Source organism: Pleurodeles waltl, chromosome 8 (genome assembly GCF_031143425.1).
Source record: "Pleurodeles waltl isolate 20211129_DDA chromosome 8, aPleWal1.hap1.20221129, whole genome shotgun sequence".
Taxonomy (NCBI): domain Eukaryota; kingdom Metazoa; phylum Chordata; class Amphibia; order Caudata; family Salamandridae; genus Pleurodeles; species Pleurodeles waltl.
Genome location: NC_090447.1, coordinates 1,357,137,118 through 1,357,160,040, shown reverse-complemented (window position 1 = coordinate 1,357,160,040; position 22,923 = coordinate 1,357,137,118). Strand labels below are relative to the sequence as shown.

Genomic DNA, 22,923 nt, shown 5'->3' with positions numbered 1-22,923 from the left:
AAAATAAAAAAACAATTGTAAAGCAAAACAAATGCTACTATAAAAATAGAAAAATATATAACAAAAATCAACAAAATCTTCAATTTAAAAAGAGAACAAAGAGGCACAATTTTTGTTTCTTCCTTAACTATCAGTATGGAAGAATAGCATGACAGCAACGTGCTCATTAAAGATGCAGTGATATCTAGAGAAGCACTCCGAAGGTAAAATATTTTCACCTCCAACCTGGGGTTTGGCCAGCTACATGCATTGTAAATTGTACATGAAAAGCAAAACAAATTGCTGCCTCAATGGCAAGTCAATGTAATTAAGAAGAATGGGCAAGCCTAAGGGCGCTTAAAACCATTCAAACATTTATCATCAGAATAAAATTTGCACCGATCCTAGTTCTGTATATATTTGCAACCATGACATGCCCACAATTAATACAGAGATAAGCTGGGCCCTGTTCCTGAGTTTAGCCCTCTGCAACCAAAATTAACCACAGCTGGGAGAAAAGGGATCTCCAAGGTATGTAGATCATTGGTCAAAATACACCAGACTGACTGACAGGGATGCGATCCCACCGGGAACAAGACATTGGCAGCCTGGAGGAAATGGAGTGAATCTCTGCCCGCCTTAGATTAAATTACAATTTAAAAACTTAAACAGCACATTCTATCACACTACAAACCTGTGGTAGATGGGTTGGAACCAAAGCCCTAATTGCCCGCACTGCAAGATGAGTAGTCGCATATTCTTTCACATGATGCGAGAATGTACAGTGATTAAACAGTATTCAAGAGAATACATAACACAGGGAGGAGTGTAGGACGACACCCAATAGTGGATGACCCTAAAACGGCAATTCTTAGACTAATGGAGGGCTATGACAGGCCTCAACAGCAATAAACTCTGGTTCCTATGGGCACAATGGTTGCTAAAGAAGACATCACTCTATACTGGAACAAAAATGGCCTCCACCCCCACTGGATGCGTGGTTGAGATGCTAGGACTACTGTACGAAAGACAAAAATAAGGTATGTAATGTAAGAGACTGCTGCAACAAACACCAGAAGTTCTCGGGTGCATGGTGGAAACACTTTCAAAAAGTTCTACATGATAGTTGATGTAACTGTACAGCTTTCGGAACAGCCGTGAGACTGGTTGTCCAATAGATGGCATATGGTTAGGATGTGAAATTAGGTATCTGTCTTCACCTTTTTGAGTTTGTTCTGTAAACAGAAAAGAAAAAGATTTTTTTTTTAAAAAGATATGCCTGGATATACTTCTCGATGTGTTTGAGCCAGTAGCTAGGACTTTCGAAATGACTGAGAAGGTAGTTATGAAGGAAATCCCTGTTTTTATGGATTGTCTTATAGGAGGGAATCAGAAAACAATCTGCCTGATCACAAATGCTAAAGCAACACTGTCAGCTGAGAAAAAGAAGCCAATTCTAATTAGTCAAGATCCAAAATTAAGTGGCCTGATTTTGTTGAAAATTATCCAAAAGCGCAAGAGTTTTTATATGGTGATAATTTAGGGAAGTATGCTCTCACTTTTACTGAACTGGAGATGGTTCAGAATTCAATGAATAAAGTTTTTGGTTATTGTGCTTTTGGAAGGGCCAAGAGATACAGAGATCGGTTTCCCAGTCACAGCTACATTAACCTCTATTCCAGTTCAAATATTTAGACAGATAAGATATTGAGGCATCAAGGTTGCAACAGGATTTTTACCTCAGAGAAGCAGAGGACTAAGAAGAGGAACCATATTAGGTGGCAAACAACAGAATCGAAAGCGGGCGGTTGTAAATGACAGTAGAGTTGCTGGTCAAGACCATAATTGTTATGGTTTTCAGTGGATTCCCATAGATAATACATTACTTTACTAGCAGGAAAAACTAGACTTGTGTCTGGGGAATTAAAACTGTTATTGAAAAGGGAGTGGTTATCTCTTATGGAAATATCTCAGGTGATAGGTTGTTGTCATTGGCAATACAGACAATTTTCTCATGGCTCTTACATTAAAGGACATTGTGGAGACTAAAGAAGAGTACTCAAAGAACAGTTGTTGGTGTGGTTTAACAAAGAGATATATTAAATATACAAAAAGTGACTTTAGTACACAAAAATGTCACTTTTCTGTATACTTTAGTGTGTCCCCTTGAGTAGTCCAGGTATGCCCAGACATGGGTCCTGTGCACACTGTGTCACTGGAACCAAAGCATGCTTGGCTGATAAACCCTAACTAGGGCGAACCTGGCCTGGCAGTTCTGGCTGGACTGTTCTCACTGGAGCAGGGTCAAGGTGATTTGCATCCCGTGGGGGCCCGAAAACATCCTGGAGGACCCCCACCGCAAGAGGAGGTACATTGCACTCCGGCAGTGGAGTGGAGTAGGCGCCTGTGCCACTGGAGACGGGGCTCTGAGTGGCGGGAGCAGATGCTGATCATCGGACCAGGAGGCTCCTGGCAACCACAAGAAGCCCACGGCGAGGACTCGCCCCGGCACCCTGGTAGAGCGGTAAGGGGGACGAGGCCCAAGGAGGTGGCCGACCATGTGACAGACTGTGTGACAGAACAAACAGCCGTGTGAGACTAACGGGTATCTCACTGCACAACATGCAACAATGGCGGCCAGGATGGAGGACCAGGAAGGCCGTGCAAGATGGAATAATACCAGGGTAGTCGGGTATCGGAAGGGGCAAGTGTGGACCTCTTTTTGGAAGATCTTATATTAAAAACCCTCTGACTGTTGAACTTCTTTTCAGTGGAGAGGGTACATGGGACAATGGTATTGAGTTACGAAGACATTGGATTCGCCATGACGACCTCTAAGGCACTGCCATTAAAGGTAATGACGTGGAACGTAAATGGCCTCGGCAATAAAATTAAATGCACTCTAGTCCTACAGTACATCAAGAGACATACGCCAGACTTAGGTTTCATGCAAGAAACTCATTTGAAGGGAAATCACCATAAGGCCTTGGACCGAATGGGGTACTGCATGTTGGCGCACTCTGGCTTCATGGCCGCTTCGAGAGGTGTGGGAATCCTACTGAGGAAGGCAGTGCCGTTTGATCCTGGTCCCATATGGACCGACCCACTGGGCAGGTTTGTGGCCCGATCCGGAACCTGCACTTGTGAGCCATCAACTTGTGCTCTGTATACATTCCCCCTCAACTACACTCAGATACTTTTCTGGCCCTTGGGGCACCTCAGCTGCCGCTGCCCCTGGGGCCTTTAATTTTAGGGGGGGGGGGGACATGAATTATACTATGGACCCGATGCAGGACCAGTCAATTTAGACGGGAGGGGCTAGGAGAGAGACCTTACTGAAATTCTTTACATACTCGATGGGTCTAACAGACTTGTGGACAGCCCATAACCCCAGTGAAAAGCAATATACCTATTTGTCTGCATGTCAACAGAGCTTCTTGCGCCTCGATTATTTATTCACCCACCACTCCTGTGTACCCTTGACCCAAGGGTAGGTCGCTCCCCCTGCCGCTGCAGCTCCTCCAGGTTCCCGAGTTCCTGAGACCCACCTCACAGTAAGTACCCCCCCCTCCCAGCCCCTCGCTCTGCCCCGCGCTACTCACCCTCTCGCCTGCTCCTGCTTCTTTTCTTCTTCTCTGTTCTTCTGTTCTTCCTCCTCGCTCCTCGTCTGTAATCTTCTTCTGTACTCTTCTTTCCCCCGTCTTCACTCTTCTTCTCTTCTTCCTCATCTTCTTCTGTGGTCTTCTGCCCTCTGTTCTTCGTTTTCTGTATCTTCTTCTGTGTTCTTCTGTGTTCTTCTGTTCTTCCGGTCTTCCTTTCTTCTCTCCTTCCGGTCTTCTGGTCTTCTTTCTTCTCTCCTTCCGGTCTTCTGCCTTCGGCTCTTCTGCATCCTCCGTCCTCTTCTCCCCGCGCCTGCCCTCCTGCCTCATCCCCCTCCCTCACTCGCATCCCCCTCTCTATCTCCCCTATCTAACCCGTTCACTATCTACCTCCCTCACTCCTCCTATCTACCTATCTCTCTATCCCACCATCTAACTCCCTCACTCTCCACCTCCTCCTATCTTCCTATCTCTCTATCTATTTCCCTATCTATCGATTTCCCTATCTATCTATTTTCTCTATCTATTTCTCTATCTCTCCCCCCTCCCGCCACCCCCTCTATTACCTATCTTCCTATCCTCTCACTCTACCTCTCACCCTCACCCACCTCTACAACCCCCCTCCCCTATCTTCTCAACCCCACTCCTATCTTTCTCCCTTATCTCCTAAACCTCCTAACACTCACCCCCCTCCACCCTTAAACCCCCCTCCCCAGCTCTTCTCACTCTACCTGCCCCCCCTCCCTCGCGCTTTCCCGCCGCGACCTCCTACACCCCCCCACCCCCCAGCTCCCATTCGCCCCCAGCTGACCCCCCCCCCCTCCTACCTTATATGGCGGCCGCTGCGCGACCGCGCAGCGGGCGAGGCGCGCCAGAGGCAAGCCCGTCTGCGCCCGTCCGCGCCTGTCCCGCGCCCAGCGCCACGACCCCTGGCCCCCAGCTCTCCCAAGCCCCGCTGACCCGCTACGACCCCACCACCCTCCACGCCCTCAACCCAGGACGCTCCAACACCTGCTTCCAAGCTCACCCCAAACGCACCCATGGACCCTTCGCCTGCAACTCCTGCAAACGCATCTTCCACCACGCAACAACCACGACCACAAGCCCACGCGCCATCAACCACCTCAAGTGCATCCTAGTCAACGCTCGCTCCGTCCACAAACACGCTGTTGAACTCTGGGACCTCCTGGACTCCATAGCACCGGACGTCGCCTTCATCACGGAGACCTGGATGAACGCCTCCTCGGCCCCTGACATCGCCACTGTCATCCCCGAAGGCTACAAGATCTCCAGAAAAGACCGCACCAACCAAGTAGGAGGAGGTATCGCCATTGTCTTCAAAGACTCCATCGGCGTCACCACCTCCACCGAAGACACCCCTCTCGCCGCTGAACACCTGCATTTTCAAATTCGCACCGACCCGAGGACCACCCTCAGAGGATCCCTCATCTACCGTCCTCCCGGGCCACGCGCCCCTTTCAGCGACGCCATCGCCGACTTCATCTCCCCGCACGCCCTCGCCTCTCCGGACTACATCCTCCTAGGTGACCTCAACTTCCATCTGGAACAAAACAACGACCCAAACACCACCACCCTGCTCGACAACCTCGGCCTCAAACAACTAGTGAACACCGACACCCACATCGCCGGACACACGCTTGAACACATCTTCTCCGCCAGCAAATACGTCTTCTTCAGCCATGCCTCCGCCCTACACTGGACCGACCACAGCTGCGTCCACTTCACATTCCGACGCGAGATCCGCCACCTCCGCACCCAACCCATCCCTCGTCGACAGTGGAACAAGATCCCCAAAGAGCAACTCTTCTCCGCACTCGCCGCCAACCAACCCACCCTCACCACCGACCCCAACGACACAGCTCTCAACCTCACAAACTGGATCTCCAACTGCGCAGACATCCTTGCTCCCCTCAAACGCACGCATCGACAGACCAACACCAAAAAACCTCTCTGGTTCTCTGACACCCTCAAAGAAAACTTGTCGCGCCCTTGAGAAAGCCTGGCGCAAGGACCACACCGCTGACAACATGACCGCCCTCAAGAACGCTACCCGCGAACACCACCACCTGATCCGCGCTGCCAAAAGGAACTTTTTCACCGACAGACTGGACAAAAACAGACACAACAGCAGAGAACTCTTCAGCATCGTCAAGGAGTTCTCCAACCCCAGCGCCAACGCCAACGCCGTCACGCCCTCACAGGATCTGTGCGAATCCCTCGCCACTTTCTTCCATCGCAAGATTAGAGACCTCCACGATAGCTTCGGACACCAGACCCAACCAAACACCACCGAACCGGCATCCACGGCCATCACCCTCAACAACTGGACCCACATCAACACGGAAGAAACCAAATCCATCATGAACTCTATCCACTCCGGCGCCCCTTCGGACCCCTGCCCGCACTTCATCTTTAACAAAGCCGACGACATCATCGCCCCGCACCTCCAGACCGTCATCAACTCTTCTTTTTCTTCTGCTACCTTCCCCGAATGCTGGAAACACGCCGAAGTCAACGCCCTACTAAAGAAACCTACGGCTGACCCGAGCGACCTGAAAAACGTCCGCCCCATCTCTCTTCTGCCTTTCCCAGCCAAAGTAATAGAGAAGACCGTCAACAAACAGCTGACCACCTTCCTGGAAGACAACAACCTGCTCGACCCCTCACAAACTGGATTCCGAACCAACCACAGCACTGAAACCGCCCTCATCTGTCACTGACGACATCAGAACCCTGATGGACAACGGTGAAACAGTCGCCCTCATTCTGCTCGACCTCTCGGCTGCCTTTGACACCGTCTGTCACCGCACCCTAATCACCCGCCTCCGCTCCACCGGAATCCAAGGCCAGGCCCTGGACTGGATCGCCTCCTTCCTCGCAAACCGTTCCCAAAGAGTTTACCTCCCTCCGTTTCGCTCAGAACCCACCGAGATCATCTGCGGCGTACCCCAAGGCTCATCACTCAGCCCGACACTCTTCAATGTCTACATGAGCCCCCTTGCCAACATCGTACTCAAGGACGACATCATCATCACCTCCTACGCCGACGACACCCAACTTATACTCTCCCTCACCAAGGACCCCGCCAGCGCCAAGACCAACCTACAAGAGGGTATGAAGGACGTCGCAGATTGGATGAGGCTCAGCCGCCTAAAGCTGAACTCTGAAAAAGCGGAAGTCCTCATCCTCGGCAACACCCCGTCCGCCTGGGACGACTCCTGGTGGCCCACGGCCCTCGGCACCGCACCGACCCCCGCAAACCACGCCCGCAACCTCGGCTTCATCTTGGACCCTCTTCTCACCATGACCAAGCAAGTCAACGCCGTGTCCTCCGCCTGCTTCCTCACCCTCCGCATGCTCCGCAAGATCTTCCGCTGGATCCCGCCCTCATCACGAGCCGCCTGGACTACGGCAACACCCTCTACGCTGGGACCACAGCGAAACTCCAAAATCGCCTGCAACGCATTCAAAACGCCTCGGCCCGCCTCATCCTCGACATACCCCGCAGCAGCCACATCTCCGCACACCTGAGACACCTGCATTGGCTCCCAGTCAGCAAAAGGATCACCTTCCGACTTCTCACCCACGCACACAAAGCCCTCCACGACAAGGGACCGGAATACCTCAACAGACGCCTCAGCTTCTACGTCCCCACCCGCCTCCTCCGCTCCTCTGGCCTCGCACTCGCTGCTGTCCCTCGCATCCGCCGCTCCACGGCGGGTGGGAGATCTTTCTCCTTCCTGGCGGCCAAGACCTGGAACTCCCTCCCCACCAGCCTCAGGACCACCCAGGACCACTCCGCTTTCCGGAGACTCCTAAAGACCTGGCTGTTCGAGCAGCGATAACCCCCCCTTTTTCCCCTAGCGCCTTGAGACCCGCACGGGTGAGTAGCGCGCTTTATAAATGTTAATGATTTGATTTGATTTGTAGGTAGCTTCCACGTGACAACACACCTGGCGAGAGGTATTTCCGATCACTCTCCGGTGGAGGCTATGTTAAGGGGATCCTTGTGGAACACAACACAGATGTTCAGACTCGATCCGTGGTGGTTAAGAGAGGAAGAGTTCTCCGACCAGATACATGTTGGGGTAAAGAGATATTTCTCTGAAAACTATGGGACAGTGCACTCGGCTAGTACACTCTAGGAGGCATTCAAGATGGTGCTCAGGGGGCAGGCCCAGGCATTGATAGGGGGCCACAAAAAGGAGCGGCATAGTAAGTACACAGCACGGGAAAGGGACGTTTCCAACTTAGAGGCAGCGGCACTAAGGGGAGGGGTAGTTGACCCACATCAGTGTCACAGGCTCCAACTTAAACAAAAAGAAATGCAAGACTTGGGGACCGGTGCGTCACGGGTCCATGAACAAGTTACGCAAAGGCGGATCTATGAAGTCAGAGATAAAGAGAGGAAACTATTGACGTGGCTAGAAAAAAGGGATAGTAGCAGGAACTGGGTTGCAGAGATCTGTGATGAAGGGGGAATAAGGTGCTCCAAGAGAGAAGACATATTATAGGCCTTTGCCACCTATTATGAACGTATTTACTCTTCCCAGACGACCACTACCCGAGAGGACTGTGAGGAACTGCTGCGAGACCTCCAGCTGGAGGAGTTGTCAGGGTCCGATAGGGAGCTGTTATATCAGGAACTGACAGTGGAAGAAGTACAACAGGCATTGGTGGATATTGCATCAGGGAAGGCAGTAGGCCCTAGTGGACTTTCTGTGGAGCTCTTTAAGGGCATGAGAGATATTGTGGCTCCTCATATGTTGGAAATGTTTCAGACAGCTAGGATGGAGGGAGTTCTGCCGGAGGACCAGAGATTTGGTCCTCCGGCAGAACTCCCTAAACATAAAGAGGGCAAGCCCCCAACATCCTGTGGCTTTTATCGTCCCATCTCCCTTTTGAACCCAGAAGTCAAGGTTTTAGCAAAGATTCTGGTCATCAGGCTATGTTCCCACACAGCTAAACTAATAAATAAGGATCAAACTGGTTTTATGCCACATAAAAGCACTAGGCTAAATCTGAGGCACCTGTATGGGATCCTGAGCACTACACGAGTCCCGGGGCGGAGGAGGAAGCAGTGCTCTCGTTGGATGCTAGGATGGCTTTTGACAGCATTGAGTGGCCCTATATTCATCCTGTCCTGACCAGGTTGGGGTTTGGACCTGGATTCTGTTCTTGGGTCCGACTGCTCTACACTGTCCCCCGGGTGCAAGTCAGGGTGAATGGGGTACTATCAAACAATTTATGCTTCATAGAGGAACTAGGCAGGGTTGCCCTCTATCTCCATGGTTGTTTGCCCTGGCACTGGCCACATGGGTACGCCAAGATCCCCTGGTATGGGACATACCCGAGGTGCACAGGGGAGAAGCCTGGATATCCTTATATTCTCTTATAGGTGACGGGACCCCTACCGGTCTATAGATAGACTACTGCACATTTTCCAGCTCTTTGGCAACTATTCTGGGTATCACATCAACTGGGACAAGTCCTTGGTCTTTCCTTTGACAGCCGGTGACATCTCCCTGTCGGCGCGATGCTTGGCCCCAGTGAGTACCGAGGGGTTCTCGTATTTGGGAATCTTCGTGCCCAGGGACCCAACTGAGTTCCTCAAGAAGAGCCTATATGCGCAACTGGACCGACATGGAGCAGATGTCCTGCATTGGCAAAAGGTCCCCCTGTCCCTGATGGGCTGGGCCGCCCTGTTTAAAATGATGTCCCTGCCTCACCTGCTTTACGTGTCCGAAAATACCCCATATGGGGTACCTCCTGACTTCTTTACAAAGCTCAATAGTGAACTGTGTGGGCTCCTGTGGCAGGGAGGAAGTCCGCGGATATCCCTGGTGAAACTGCAGAAAAGAGTTTATGAGGGAGGTATAGTGGTCCCTAATATGCAGGCGTACTACTGGGCGGCCCAGCTTCTCTCGATGGAAGACTGGGTGTACACGGACGTAGGGGAACCACCCTACAGGATAGACAGGGAGTCAATGGAGACAGAAGCTACCCCTCGGTGGTATGGTCCCGGGGAGGAGTAGGCTTGCTACCGCCCCACACAGAAGCGGTGGTGAGGGCGTGGAGAGAGGCCACTAAAAATTTGGTCTGGGAAGGTAAACTAACAGCCGAGACTCCACTCTGGTGCGGTAACCAGCTACGCAAACTTCGTACACTAAAGGGCTTTCGTGCCTGGGGTTTGCTCAGCATTGATAAGCTCGGAGACGTATGGAGAGGGGGCTCCTTAGTCAGGCCGACGGACCTACAAGCTGAATATGACCTTGGACCCTCAGAGTTTTAAATACCTCTAAAGCAATTTCCTTAATCTATAAAAACCTGAAGAATAACTCATCCGACTCAGGGCAACCCCTTCGAGAGGTGTGGGATATAGGGCGAATCAAGGATGATGACTGGCAAGATGCCCTTGAGAGCCCAAGAGAAATGGCAATTCGGGCGAGATTCTGCCTTGTATAACTGCGAATCCTTCACAGGTCATATTATTCTAGAACCCTCCTACTCTGCATGGGAAAAGGGGATTCAGACCTGTGCCGAAGGGGGTGTGGTGAGGTAGGGACATTCTTTCATATATTATGGGGATGTCTGGTAATACAACATTTTTGGGGAAGAGTAGTTCACATTATGACCCAGGTTACGGGCTCACGGTTCCTCAGGACCCCAGATGGTTGATACTCCAGATCTCAGGAGAGGAGAACTGGCTGAGACATCCAAAGACTTGGCTGATGCTAGCGGCGGGGGAGGCCAAACGGGATATTGCCCGATCATGGGGGCCCTCGGAGTCCAAAACTAGGAGAGAAACATAGACTGGTGCCACCACGCAGAATGGGTGACTTACCAGGGCAGGGGTTCCCCCCGAAATTTGATAAGATATGGTCACTGTGGGGTGGATACAGAGGACTTTAGGGGGAGGGCCTAGGGTGATGATGGGAAGCAGGGGAGGGAGGGGACCACAGCGTGAGGATAGTCACTGCATGCAGGGCTATAGGGCCTGTTACAAATAGAAGGTTTGACAACTCCAGTGATATACTATGTAGACATGATTGTTCCAAGGGAAAAGGATACCTTTGTCCAAGGTGTATTGTACTGTACTGAGCTATGATTTAATAAAAAGATGTTTAAAAAAAACGAGTGATTGGCATATGACTGTGTCTAAACTGAGTTGGCATGGTGTACAAAAAGACTGATGAACTTCGATGTGGCCCAAGTAACTACCAATGGCTGAGTTTAGTTCAAGCATTCCATCCATCACTTTTTATATATATAAAAAAGGGACATGGCAAGAAACAGTCTGGTGGTTACACAATTTGGAGGCATGGAATGGCAAATTGATTTCTGTAGAAAAGGTGGAGGTGGTGGTTGAGTCTGATGCTAGTCTATCTGGTTGTAAATTAAGAGTGGTTTGGACCCAACTCTTCGGAATTGGGCGTCTCAGCAAAGGAATTTACACATCAGTTACTTGAAGTTGCTAGCAGGCAGGTTTGCGATAAAGGGTTTAGAGAAAGGGAGAAACATACAGATCTGGTTAAGGATGAGCAGTTTGCTATTAGTTCAATGTCAATGATCTTAGGAGGTATCAAGTCGAAGAATAAGCAGAGTTGGCAACTGGTTGTTGGCAATATTATCTGGATTGACAGGTTTTAGCTAGAACAGAGCAAGTTCCAAGACTGTTTAATGTGGTAGCAGATTGGACCACAACATATTTAAGACATTTCAATGAATGGATCTTCAACATGGAAGTGTTCAGTGTATTGATGAAACAATTGGAAGCTTTTGTAATGGATCTGTTAGTGACCCGGTTATCCAGGTAGCTTCACAGGTTCTTCAGCGGGAGGCAGATCCAGAGGCAATCACTCAATTTCTTCAGGTGCGGCCAAATGTTGGAGCGTACAGCTTTTGCAATGATTGTTGTAATATGTAAAGAGGACGAAGGCTGTAGTTGGCTCACGCATGGTCTCCACTGATGATGGAGATGAATGCATAAGTCCACATACAGAGGATCGAATTATCTCCCCTCTTCTTGTGGCATTGTAAGGAAGAGGACTGCACTTTACAAGCTAGTCATACAGGAATACCTATGACTTCATGCTGCTATAGATATCCCATGGTTGGCCAATGTGAAGAAAAAAAATCAGTGAGTAGATTGGCCATCCATGTTTATTTGCCACCCCAGAGTCCTGCCACCTTATTGATAAAGGTAGCATAAAGCATCTATTCTATGATAAGGCCTCGTTCACCAGAGACAATATTGATAATCTCAAACCTACAGTAAGTTCTTACAAACTGGTCCACACACACACGATTGCTGACAACAGTATCTTTTTTTTTTTTTTAATCTTAATTAGACAGCAGAGATTTGTCTTCACTATATTTCAATTCAAGCTGATACCTTTGATGGCTGGGTTCTCTGTCCCACTGCTGCAATCTACCTGATTTGAGCCCATGTCCCTGTGATGGGCAGTCTGTCCAGTTGACCTTGCATATTATGTTATTTTGCCCCTTTTATCAAACACCAAGAAGAAAGTTTTTCCTATCAACTCTTAAAGTTCTCAAATTTAACCAATGTAGACCTGCCCAACTGTTTCTTCAGTATTTACATACCTCTTTGATCTGTTGTTTGGTGTCTCTGTGTATTTAGTATACACTTAATCTTAGGAAATGTGTAATATTTGTAGATCGTGATCACTGTGCAGGTATTTAACTATCTTTAACTTGGGATTTGGCTGTTTCTTTTAACAGAGATATTTTACAGTTAAAGAAATGCGCTATACAGTGATATTCTTGCGTGTTGTTCAGAATTTTAACTGTAATCTGATGGATTTTTATTTATTCAGTTTGTACTACCTTTTGTATGTTTTTAATCTTTTATGCCACACAAATGCAGCGAAAAAGATATCCTTGACCTGAATGCATAACTTCGCTGACGTTGCCCACCTTTCCAATTTGGTGAGTGATCCAGAAGGGTTTTCAACGAGCTGGTTTTAACAAAGAAGCTGCAACTCATGGCATGGATGGTCTCCGCACAGAGTCTGAAGGCTTATTGTAATGCTTCTAAAGTGGCCGTCTTACGCATGTTTTTTCTAATCGTTTTTTTTCTAAACAGGTTAATTATTCTCCAATATGCTGAAAGGGCCCTTGCGTCAAGCTTTACAGCATTCTATTTTACTTTAATTACCCATGCTTCTAAAAGCGTTGTGTATGGGCTCTGAACCTGCCTCCAGTGTCCAGTTTCCATGGTCGACATAAAATTGTGATTTTCATATCTTTAACTGTACCAAAGATTTGTGATTTTATTAAAGATATGGAGCCTCGAATTATTCCTCCTAGTTGTCTCCTTGAAATGTCTGTTTCAGGGTCTGACTGTTTTCCAGTGGGATTTTCAAAGTATGCAATTTGGAGAAAATACAGCATATTGTAATAACGTTTCTACAGTGGCTGTTTTATGTACATTTTTCTCTAATCGACTTTTTTTCTTAGGTTCATTTTTCTGACAATATGAATTACAAAAGACAGACATGGGGGGCATGTCAAAGATGGCGCCCAAATAGGTTCACTTTCCCGGGATTCCGACTCCTGCTTACCACTGGGGGTGGACACCTACCTTTTCTCGGCCACCCTCTTCTGCCTTTTACCTCCCGACGGCCCCAGGATCCAGCAGTGGTTTCTTTATTCGAGCGTGAAGGTGTTGACCCGCCACCGGTTACTTCCACAGTCGCATTGGCAATAAAAGTGCCAATTTGGCATAACTTATTTACTTACTGCGGGCTTGTTTTCTTTTACAGGACTGTCTGCCTGTGTCTTGGTAGGGTAAGGTGTGGCCAATCCTGCTGACCGGCAGTCAGCAGCTAAAGCATGGTGTGCATGTCTAGTTGGACAGGACTGTTACGGTGTCTAATCAGACATGCGTACTTTAGACATCGGAATTGCGCTGCTAAGGAACCAGGGGGAAACGCAGCACAGCAGCCTTAGTCTCCTTTGGAGCGCTGGGTTCCCCTGCTCACACCAAGCCTTGCTTTGCTCTTATTCAGTTTACTAGTAAAAACAGCATGAGAGCAAGGCACGGACTGATTGTTTTTAAAGCAGACTGAGTTCAGGCTGCAGTGACGTTCAGGATGATGGGTGCTCTGCAAGAAGTGCAGGGATGGGATTCCTGAAGCAAGCTGCCCAGAGTCAGCCTCTAGGTCCCAGTGACCAGTGGTGGGTACTTGTTTTATTTTTTGACATTTTTTTATTTTTTATATACTTTCTGCCTCACCGCTTTTTTAAAAGCACCAACCGCTATAGCCCGGATCAGTGCCAACCCAAGGGAGCCCCTCGATGCCACAGAGTTTCCCGTGGTTTTAGAGGATGCCGGGACAGACGCGGCTGCCTGGTCAAGATGGCAGGTGCCATGGGCCGCAAGCACTGAACTTTGTTGTGAACCAACACACGGTAGGCCTCTTGTGTGCTGCTGTGCGCAGGGGTTGCTAGGTAGGTCCCAACTGCCAGTGCGCCCTGTTCGCAGACCCTGGCTGTTTCCCTGTTAGACTCCTGTGCAGCAGCGGCAGCTGAGCAGGTTCGGCTCCCACCAGCGGCCTGCACTGGGAGCTGGTGCGGAGCATTGCAGCGAGTGGTGGGACGAGGGTCCATCGTGCTGGCTCTGCACGTAGTGGATGGACACGGCAGCCTACGCCTGGCCAGACATCTTCATCATGGGTGCCCACCACCCAGGCTATGCCTAATTCCACTTTGCAGCACGCTCCCTGCTATGGTCAGCCCCGTCACCCGGCTGGGAGCTGGGATAATGTGGGGGAGAGTGGTGTGGAACAAGAGTTCACCTTGGCGGACCTCCAGTGGGCCCTTCACGAAGTTGGACCTCCTGGTCCTGTTGCCTGGCGGTTTTACACCCCCCCTCCCTTTCTGTTGTTGGGCCATCCCGCCCCATTGCTTGACTTATTGCCTGGCCTTTCGCTCCATCCCTCCCCCATTATAGGCAACGCTAAGAACACCTAGCTTCTGGGTCGAACTAGCGTCATCTGTGTACCCACCGACTAACTGACTATGGCATGGTCTTTTGGCTCTGAAGTTGTGTGCACCCCTCTGTCTCTGATCTCCAGCCTCCTTCCAAGAGGTGGCTGCCTCTTTCTACTCCTCCAGTCCCACTGGCCCAGACTAAACACTTGGCTAACCAAGACCCCATGCTGCGGGCTGGCAGTAGCGCAGGTCTTGCAGAGACCACCTTCTGGCCCCGGTTTGGTTAGAAATCTCATGAGACACCCCTCACCTCTGCTCCCTATACTCCCGAATCACGTGCGCTTGGACACTGGGAGCTTCTTGGCCTACCCCTTACCTTCCCGGTAGAACCCTCTCAGCACCCCTGTGCTTCTGGGAGACACAACTGCTTCCCCTGATGCCGGAGACTGGCCTTTGTGCTCTGAAGGCCTGTCCAGCTTGCTGTGCAGCACCGATGTTGTACACTTCACCATGTCCACTCAACATAACATCAAAAAGGATGCTACAGTGAAAGATCTGTTCCACAAGATGCCAGAAAATAAAAACTAGTAAGGTGTAGGAGGCCCCCCTCGCCTCTGCCACCTCCCGATGGCCCAGCAGCAGAGGGTCTACTCTCAGAGGAAGCCCCTTTTACTAAGGGTATTCCTGGATCACCTGTTTGGAGTTCTCTGAAACAACTTCGCAACTTTCAAGCAGGACATCGCTACGGAAGTTAAAGACTTGAAACGTGAGTTAGGTTGATCTGGGCAATCTTGTGAAGTTCTTGGAGCAGACCTATGACTCCCGGAAGGAGGAATTGGATAGGCACCGGCGTGAACTTCTGGAGCGGAGAAACAAGAATCAGGAGATACGGTACCAACTAGAAGACCTTGAGAACAGGTCCCAGTACTCAAATATCCGCATCAAAGGGGTTCCGTTACAAGCGATCTCTGGAAATCCGGTGGACTTTGTAATCTGCCTTTTTCGTCATGTGGCCACGGCGCTGGCAGACCAGGAGATCATCCTTGATTGTAGCCATTGAGCAGGCCGCCCAGCTGGTACTCCTGGCAGGCCCAAAACAGCCTCACATGCATTCACTACTACTGACAAAAGAAACTCATCTTGACTGCGACATGTGATAAGTCCGCCATAGACTTTGAAGGTCGGAAACTATGATTGTACCAGGACCTCTCCCCAATAATTCTACAACGACGAAAGGTCCTCCAACCTCTGATGGAGGCCCTAGAGGAGAATGGCATCAAATACAAATAGGGACATCCCTTCCACTCCAATATATTTGGCAAAATGAAATGCAGTGCATCCGCACCCTCGAGGAAGCCTGCTTGCTGCTGGAAATTTCCACACTAATAGGAGATGAGCAAACTCCTTCCCCACATGGTTCAGTTTCTGTTCCTCCAGATCAACGCTGTTCTACTCGCCACAGGAAGAAAAATTTATGCAAGCCCTCGAAGACCGAACGCCTTGAGGAACGGGCTGCACTGCTTAAACAGCTATAGCACTGTGATAGTGCGACAGAGGCAGAAAGTGACCATTGACTTCCTTGCCAATTGCCCTGACCTCTCAGGTGAGGCAGGTGGAGGACTCTCAGATTCACCCCTAGGAGTACAGACTTCTCCTACACAGCGATTCCTCCCCTCCCTTTTCTTTTCTTTTCAGGATGTTGCTTACCATGGCGGAGCTTTGTGGACTTACCTACCTACTAAACTGACAACAGAAGAGAATTGTCGCCAACTACAAGGACCCTCTCCGATTAGGTCTTATTTTTCCCAGGCACAAAATGTTTGTCTTGCATAGTTTTTGTTCTCTTCCCTCTCTCCCCAGCCCCCCATCCCCTATGACTCTCCCTACACACCACTGACTCCATGTATCAGTTACCCTTGCTTTGGGCTGGTTCCTTCCCACACACACACATAGGCTGAGCTAGCTCACTGCATACTCATAAACAGATGATTACTCAATGTACGGGTCCTTTATGCTCCTCTGAAGTGCCTGGCACTCTTGTTCTTTCTCAAAGATGTGAACTGTGACATCTGTCTCTTGCAGGAGACCCAGTTGCTCAAATCTGACTGGAAACGTTTACGCTCTCAGTGGTTTGACCGCCTACATTTTTCCTCAGGAGTGGCAAAGAGAGCAGGGGTTGCGATCCTATTGGAGACCCATTTTCTGGGGCAGGTGACTCGATTACATACTGATTTGCCAGATAGGCTGTAGGCCCTGCAAATCGATCTCAAGGGGCATGGTTTTACACTGGCGAATATCTATGCCCCAATGACCATAAAGAGGCCTTTCTCCGAGAGGCCCTGGGGCAGGTGTTGCCAGTTCATTGCCATCCGTTTTAATAACGACAGATGTGATCTGCGCACCCAACTGGAGGCCAAGGTGCAAGAGCTAGTGGACTGTCACAAACAATCTGATCCGTTAGCTACCCTGTCATCAGCTAACCGCAACCAGGAAACAATAGAAAGCATTGGATATGAATAAGGTGGAATATGCCCTCCTACAGATAAAACAGAGATATTATGCAGGGGGAACAAGGCGGGCCGTCTACCTGCATACCCAGGAGGTTGACCACAGAGTAATTGAACTGATGTGTGTCAAGACGAGGAGATTGCTCACAAGTTTGAGCAGTTCTACACAGCTCACCACACGGCCGCTTATGACTGATATTACTGCATATCTGTCTGCAGTCCCTTTAACTACCATTCCACAGGCTGCTGTCCCTTCACTAGATAGGGATATCACTCCCAACAAAGTCCTCATGGCCATACAGCACAACAGCTACAGTGCAGAATTTTATAAAACCTTTGGTACAGTACCGGCTCCTCTAATGGCGGGATTGTACAATGCATTTAGTAACAGCGGTACGCTGATTAAGTCAATGCAGGTTGCCACTATCACAGTGATCCCCAAAACCAGCAAGGATCCTAAACAATGCACCTTTTATCAACCGATCTCTTTACTAAACGACGGTACCAAAATGTTTACAGGCATCTGGGCACACAGACTAGTTCCCTATATGCAGAGCCTGGTGGATCTCGACCAAACTGGATTCATCCCATAGAGGGGATGTAGTGATAACACGAAATATGTGTGCTCTCTCCCGGATAAAACACAGTGCTCTCGCAACCCAGCTTTTCTCCTGTCTATTGACGTGAGAAAACCTTTGACTGATTGCTTGTAGTTGGAAATTTCTTTGAGTCTGGACTGGCTACACAAGCTCTGGGTGCCGCTTGCAGTTGGAAAATTGCTTGCTGTGGCGTCCCACAACTTACCCCTCTTTGATAAGGCATCGGGCCCCTGTACTCTTGGATGCATTCCGAGAATTGTCTTGCCCGCTATACCTGCGAATTCTTCACCTGACCCGCTCAGATGAAGTCCCCTCTAGGCATCTGAACTGATAGCCTACTCTGCCCCATAGCTTTCCAGCCACTGCAGCTTTGAGACTGGTGTCTACTCTGCCTCCCTCCCCCCCACTTGCCTTTGTTCTTCCTTTCTCCCCCTGTTCTTCCTGGTCTTGGTTGTGAATTTAACTTATTCTTCTTTCTAGCCCATGGATGTTTACAATAAAGGTAAAGGTTTTTGAAGAGCGCGTGAATAACGAAGTGTCTTTGCGCGTTCAACCGAAAGGCCAAAAATGAGATAACTGCTAATTAAAATCTTCAACTCCTTCCTAAAAAGGATGAGGCTAGATTAGGAGCGAATATCAATTGGCAGTGCATTCCAAAGTTTACCCGTGAGGAACAAAAAACTCTTGCCCCACATCTTGCTTTGTTATTCGAAGGTAAAGCTGCCAGTTTACTAACTGAAGATTTCAAATTGCATTGTGGTGTTTACCATTTAAAGGCATTTTGTAGGTATTGAGAGCCGCTGCCAAACAAGGCTCGATGAGCACAAGACCTTGAACTTAATTCTGGCAGGGACAGGCAACCAGTGCAGATCTTTGATCTTTTCTGAGACAGGGCTAAACTTAGGGATGTTACAAAGCAGCTGCATTTTCTAGGAATTGTAGTTTAATCAGTGCCCTCATGTTCAAGCCCAAATACAAGGAATTACAATAGTTAATTCTTGAAAGTATGAGGGCCGCCACAACCATCTTTCGCATATCCTCTGGTACAAAAGGAAAAATCTTTTTCAAGGACTTAATTAATTAGAAACAAGAGGAGGTAATGGCATTAATCTGTTCAGAGAAGCCCAACTGATCACCAAATACTACTTCCAGGTTTTTAGCTTTCCTAACTGGGGCAGGGAGAGGCCTGAGGTAATCTGGGCAACAAGAGACTTTCCAAAAATCTGGACCATTTCCAAACAGCAACACCTCCATCCTCTCTGAATCCAACTTAAGGCAACTGTCCCTCATTCAAATTGAAACCTGTCTTAGGCACCTGTTAAAGTGAGTAGCCACCTCATCGGTCATAAGAGATGACCTAAAATCCATAAGATCGAATAAACTTCATGTGGGGAGTAATGTAGATGTTGAACAAAGTAGGCGACAGGGAAGATCCGTGAAGTACTCCGCAGGGAAGGGTAAAGGGCTTAGACTTTAAACTGCCCATCTCCACTCTCTGCTCTTGGTTAGATAGGAAGAAGCTGAGCATCTCAAGTGCTACACCCCCTATTCCAATATCTCCCAGCCGGTTGATCGAAACTGAGTGACTAACCATATCAAACGCAGCTGAGAGATCTAGGAGACCCAATGCCGCCTTTCCACCTTTATCTACCACCTTTCGGATTTCCTCCATAGCACAGAGAAGCGTCGACTCAGTAATATGTTTGAAACAGAACCCATGTGGAGCCGGATCCACCACCTCATGTGAGTCCAAATAAGTGGTAATGGCTTTCTCCGGTATTTTGGTTGGCAAAAGTAGCCTAGAAATAGACCAATAGTTCTTAACTACCAAAGAAGGTTTTTTTTTTAAATGGGCAGAATTGATGCTTTTTTCAATGCTGTTGGAAAAAAACCATCGTTAAATAACTTAATTAAAAGTTTGGCCAGGTATATGGCTATAATGTTAAAGACAGGATGTAGCACATATGGTGGGCATGTGTCTGATTTGATCGTTTCCACCAATTTGGTGGTTTCATCTACTGTTAAGGCAAGAAAAATATGTAGGTCTCCAATGTTGACCATATCCTCCTTACTGGGATGGGACGTATTTGATCTAGATTAGGTGGAGACCCTCATATAGGTTACCCCTGAACCAGCCACAAATGATTCTAAAACATAGCTGACTTTATCCAGAAAAGAAATCTACTATTTCGTTGCAAAAACAGGATTATTATTTTTATTTTGTTCAACCCTGGAGAGATAGGTGACAGTTTTAAATAATTCAATTGCAGTCTTTAACAGAACTTATTCTGTCTGCATAATATTCTGAATTTGCATTTATAATTGCTGTTTTCTACTCGTCACAGGCCACTTTATAGGACTGTCTAGCTAAACTATCATTTTCTTTCCTCCATTAAAGCTCAAAAGTACGACATTTTTGCTTATATTTTCTTAAGCTCCAAGGAGCGCTGGAACGATGCCTGTGGCTTTTTATATTTTTGCTTGGACGAGCAGGGTAACATCCGCTTTGATCCAGCCATGATAATCCTCTACGGTGGTATCGTCTGCAACATTTATTAGAGGCCTGCTGTTCAATAAGGCCTGATCAAACTTGGACTTGTCACCTTACTCCAGGGTCTCACTGTCTTACTGTAAGCAATTTGCCAGTCACAGTAGGACTTGGGTTAGGACCATCTCCCCTTAGACTGAAAAATACAGCCTTATGATCGGTCCAAAGGTTATGAAAGGCTATCCCACCGGCCGGTGGATGCAGGAGGCCTATTGCTGTACTCTTGTTACCATGCTGAAATAATAAAAGAGATCATAATCATAAAAGGCAGATAATCTTCAAATTGGGGATTGAGGAAGTTCTGATCTTAAGAATAAGTCTGTCGTGAGAAGTTGTGTTTTTATAACCTGAACGTTGGTGCGGTTGCAGTTTACTTATTTTATGTTCATCAGCAAAAAAAGCTGCATCCCAATAAGATTAGAAAATTGGAGAGGTTTTGGTTATGGACCTTTTGGAATATTACTATTTAATCTTGTTGCTGCTGGAGGTGGTATAGAAAAGGTTTGCTAACAATGTGAACCTATATGTTAATAATAAAATTACAATTTTCTTGGACACTTAAAGCTATGAAAATAGAAATTTAACATTCCACAGACATTTTTGATACATGATAATGGAGAACTGACATTACTTAACTCGAAGTGTTGTGCACAATGCACATGCACATTTAAATCAAAATTGACTTTCAAAAGAGACTGGCTATGTACAGTACTGCCGTCTGGAAGAGAAGGTAAAAGTTTAACTATAATCCAAAAAAGACTGAGCTGTTAATTTAATTTGCTCTTTAGTTAAATATTGCACATAAAACGTTTTTAGTACCTAAAATAATAATGTGTACTAGCTATGATACTTTAACTGCACTAAAGTAAATACTGAAAAGAGCGTGCATTGTTTATGTTGGCCAACCAGAAAAGGGAAAAGTCACAATAAAAAAAAAAATCTATAAGTAAAATAAAAGGAGAAAACTTACATAGTCCTGTACTGAACTCCTCTTTTAGAAGCATAAAATTTACACCCAAGATAAAGCACAATCAGAATTCCCAGTGTCAGCACAATGCCACCTACAAAACTGCCTGCATCAAATTTGGAGGTCTTGCTTTGCCCAGAAGAGCCAGGGGTATCTAGAAGAAAAGGGAAAAGTAAATTAAACGTGGCTTTTATCATGTTACGTAGTTTGATGGTTTTAGTAGGTGTGAACATTTAAAATCTGATGACCAAATACTATTTCTAGGAGTATTTCTGCAGAATGGTACATTTCAGAAACTAACTTTCATACATTTTATCCAACATTTTTATAGGCTCCAGGAAATGACTTTAAAAAATACATCACTGTAGCTCAGTGGAATCAGAATGCCTACAACTAAATTAGTGATGCTGGGAGGAAAACCGCAAACCCCACCTCTTCATTTGAACACATCCACTAACCACATCAGCCACCAAAAACAGCATAGTACAGCATGCACCGTCTTTCTTTTTCTGCACTGTCCACCTGCAACCACTTTCTAAGTAACCAGCCATATCCACATATCATACACAACAACCAATGACATACAGCAACGTAACCCCAAAATGCATAGCAGCCTCCCAACCCAGCCTGAGAAAATGAAATACAACTATCATCAAGCAATTAAACCCGCAAAAATAATAATCTCGAGCACGCAAATATTCACCACTTTCACTGTTCAACTAATTTCTTACCTAAACTCAATCACAGCCAGCTACTCAAGCACTCCAAAAAAGACCATAGCCCTTTCCGTTAACAGTCGTACATCCACAGTATAATTAAATCAGCAACCAGACACTAACACAGAACCTATGACTTTAACACAACTAAATCGGAAGAAGCGTGTAAAGGGTTACAGGACTGGCTGAGCTGAATATTAAAACAACCTCTGAAGATGGATGTGACATGCCTACTATCCATTGTGCAAAACCTCCGCTCATAAAAAAAATATATAAGCATGAACCAATAAATTCAACTGTCTGGATGGGTGACATTACCCAGTCTGTACAAGGGCCCGCATTTAGATGAGAACAGGTCTTCTGGTTTTCCTGGTCCTTAGGCTCCGATCCAGAACTAGCCCAGTCTTCAAACCAAGAAAAACAGGATTTTGGTACAGAAACCTAAGATGAATGCTTAGGTGCCTATTCCAGTCAACTAAAAAAATGTTTGGTGTCCACAGACTCTTAACGGAAGACTGAAAAACTAAAACCCCATGTCCGGCCCAAATCCCAAGCTGCATAGATGGAACTTCCTGTTTATAGTCTGTCAACATCAAGAATGAGTCTGTTGGCTTTACTTATTAAAAAAAAGGGGGACTTAGGCAGCTTTCACTAGGCAAAAAAGCACTTTATGTTACTTAAAATAAATGGGTTGGTGATGTATAGCTCACATTGGCTCAGTTTAAAACAAAAGTATGGGGGCTAATCCACTAGGTTTGAGTGAAACCCTGCTTCAACACACCTTGAAGACACCTAGGTATGGAGCAGGACTTCTGGCTAGAGGCCAGCGGACTGCTGGCTGAGCCTGCGAGCTTACTCGATTGGTGACAAGCTCAAGAAAGTATAAAATGCCTTCATCACTATGGCCCCTTGCCCTGAGGACTGGAAATAGGCTGAAGTGATGCCCCTCTTGAAGAAACCATCCGCTAACCCAGGAGATCTGAAGAACTACCAGCCCATCTGCCCATCTCCCTGCTCCCCTTTTCGGT

At 47.6% G+C, this 22,923-nt stretch overlaps 1 protein-coding gene across 1 annotated transcript in view; it reads right to left on the bottom strand.

Annotated features, from left to right (window-relative positions):
• The window catches only part of TMEM123 (transmembrane protein 123), a 250,906-nt gene that overhangs the window by 2,297 nt on the left and 225,686 nt on the right, over positions 1-22,923 (bottom strand). Inside the window, exon 5 of the mRNA XM_069202369.1 lies at positions 21,183-21,333. Coding sequence (XP_069058470.1) covers positions 21,183-21,333 — 151 coding nt within the window. The remainder of the gene's footprint in view (positions 1-21,182; positions 21,334-22,923) is intronic.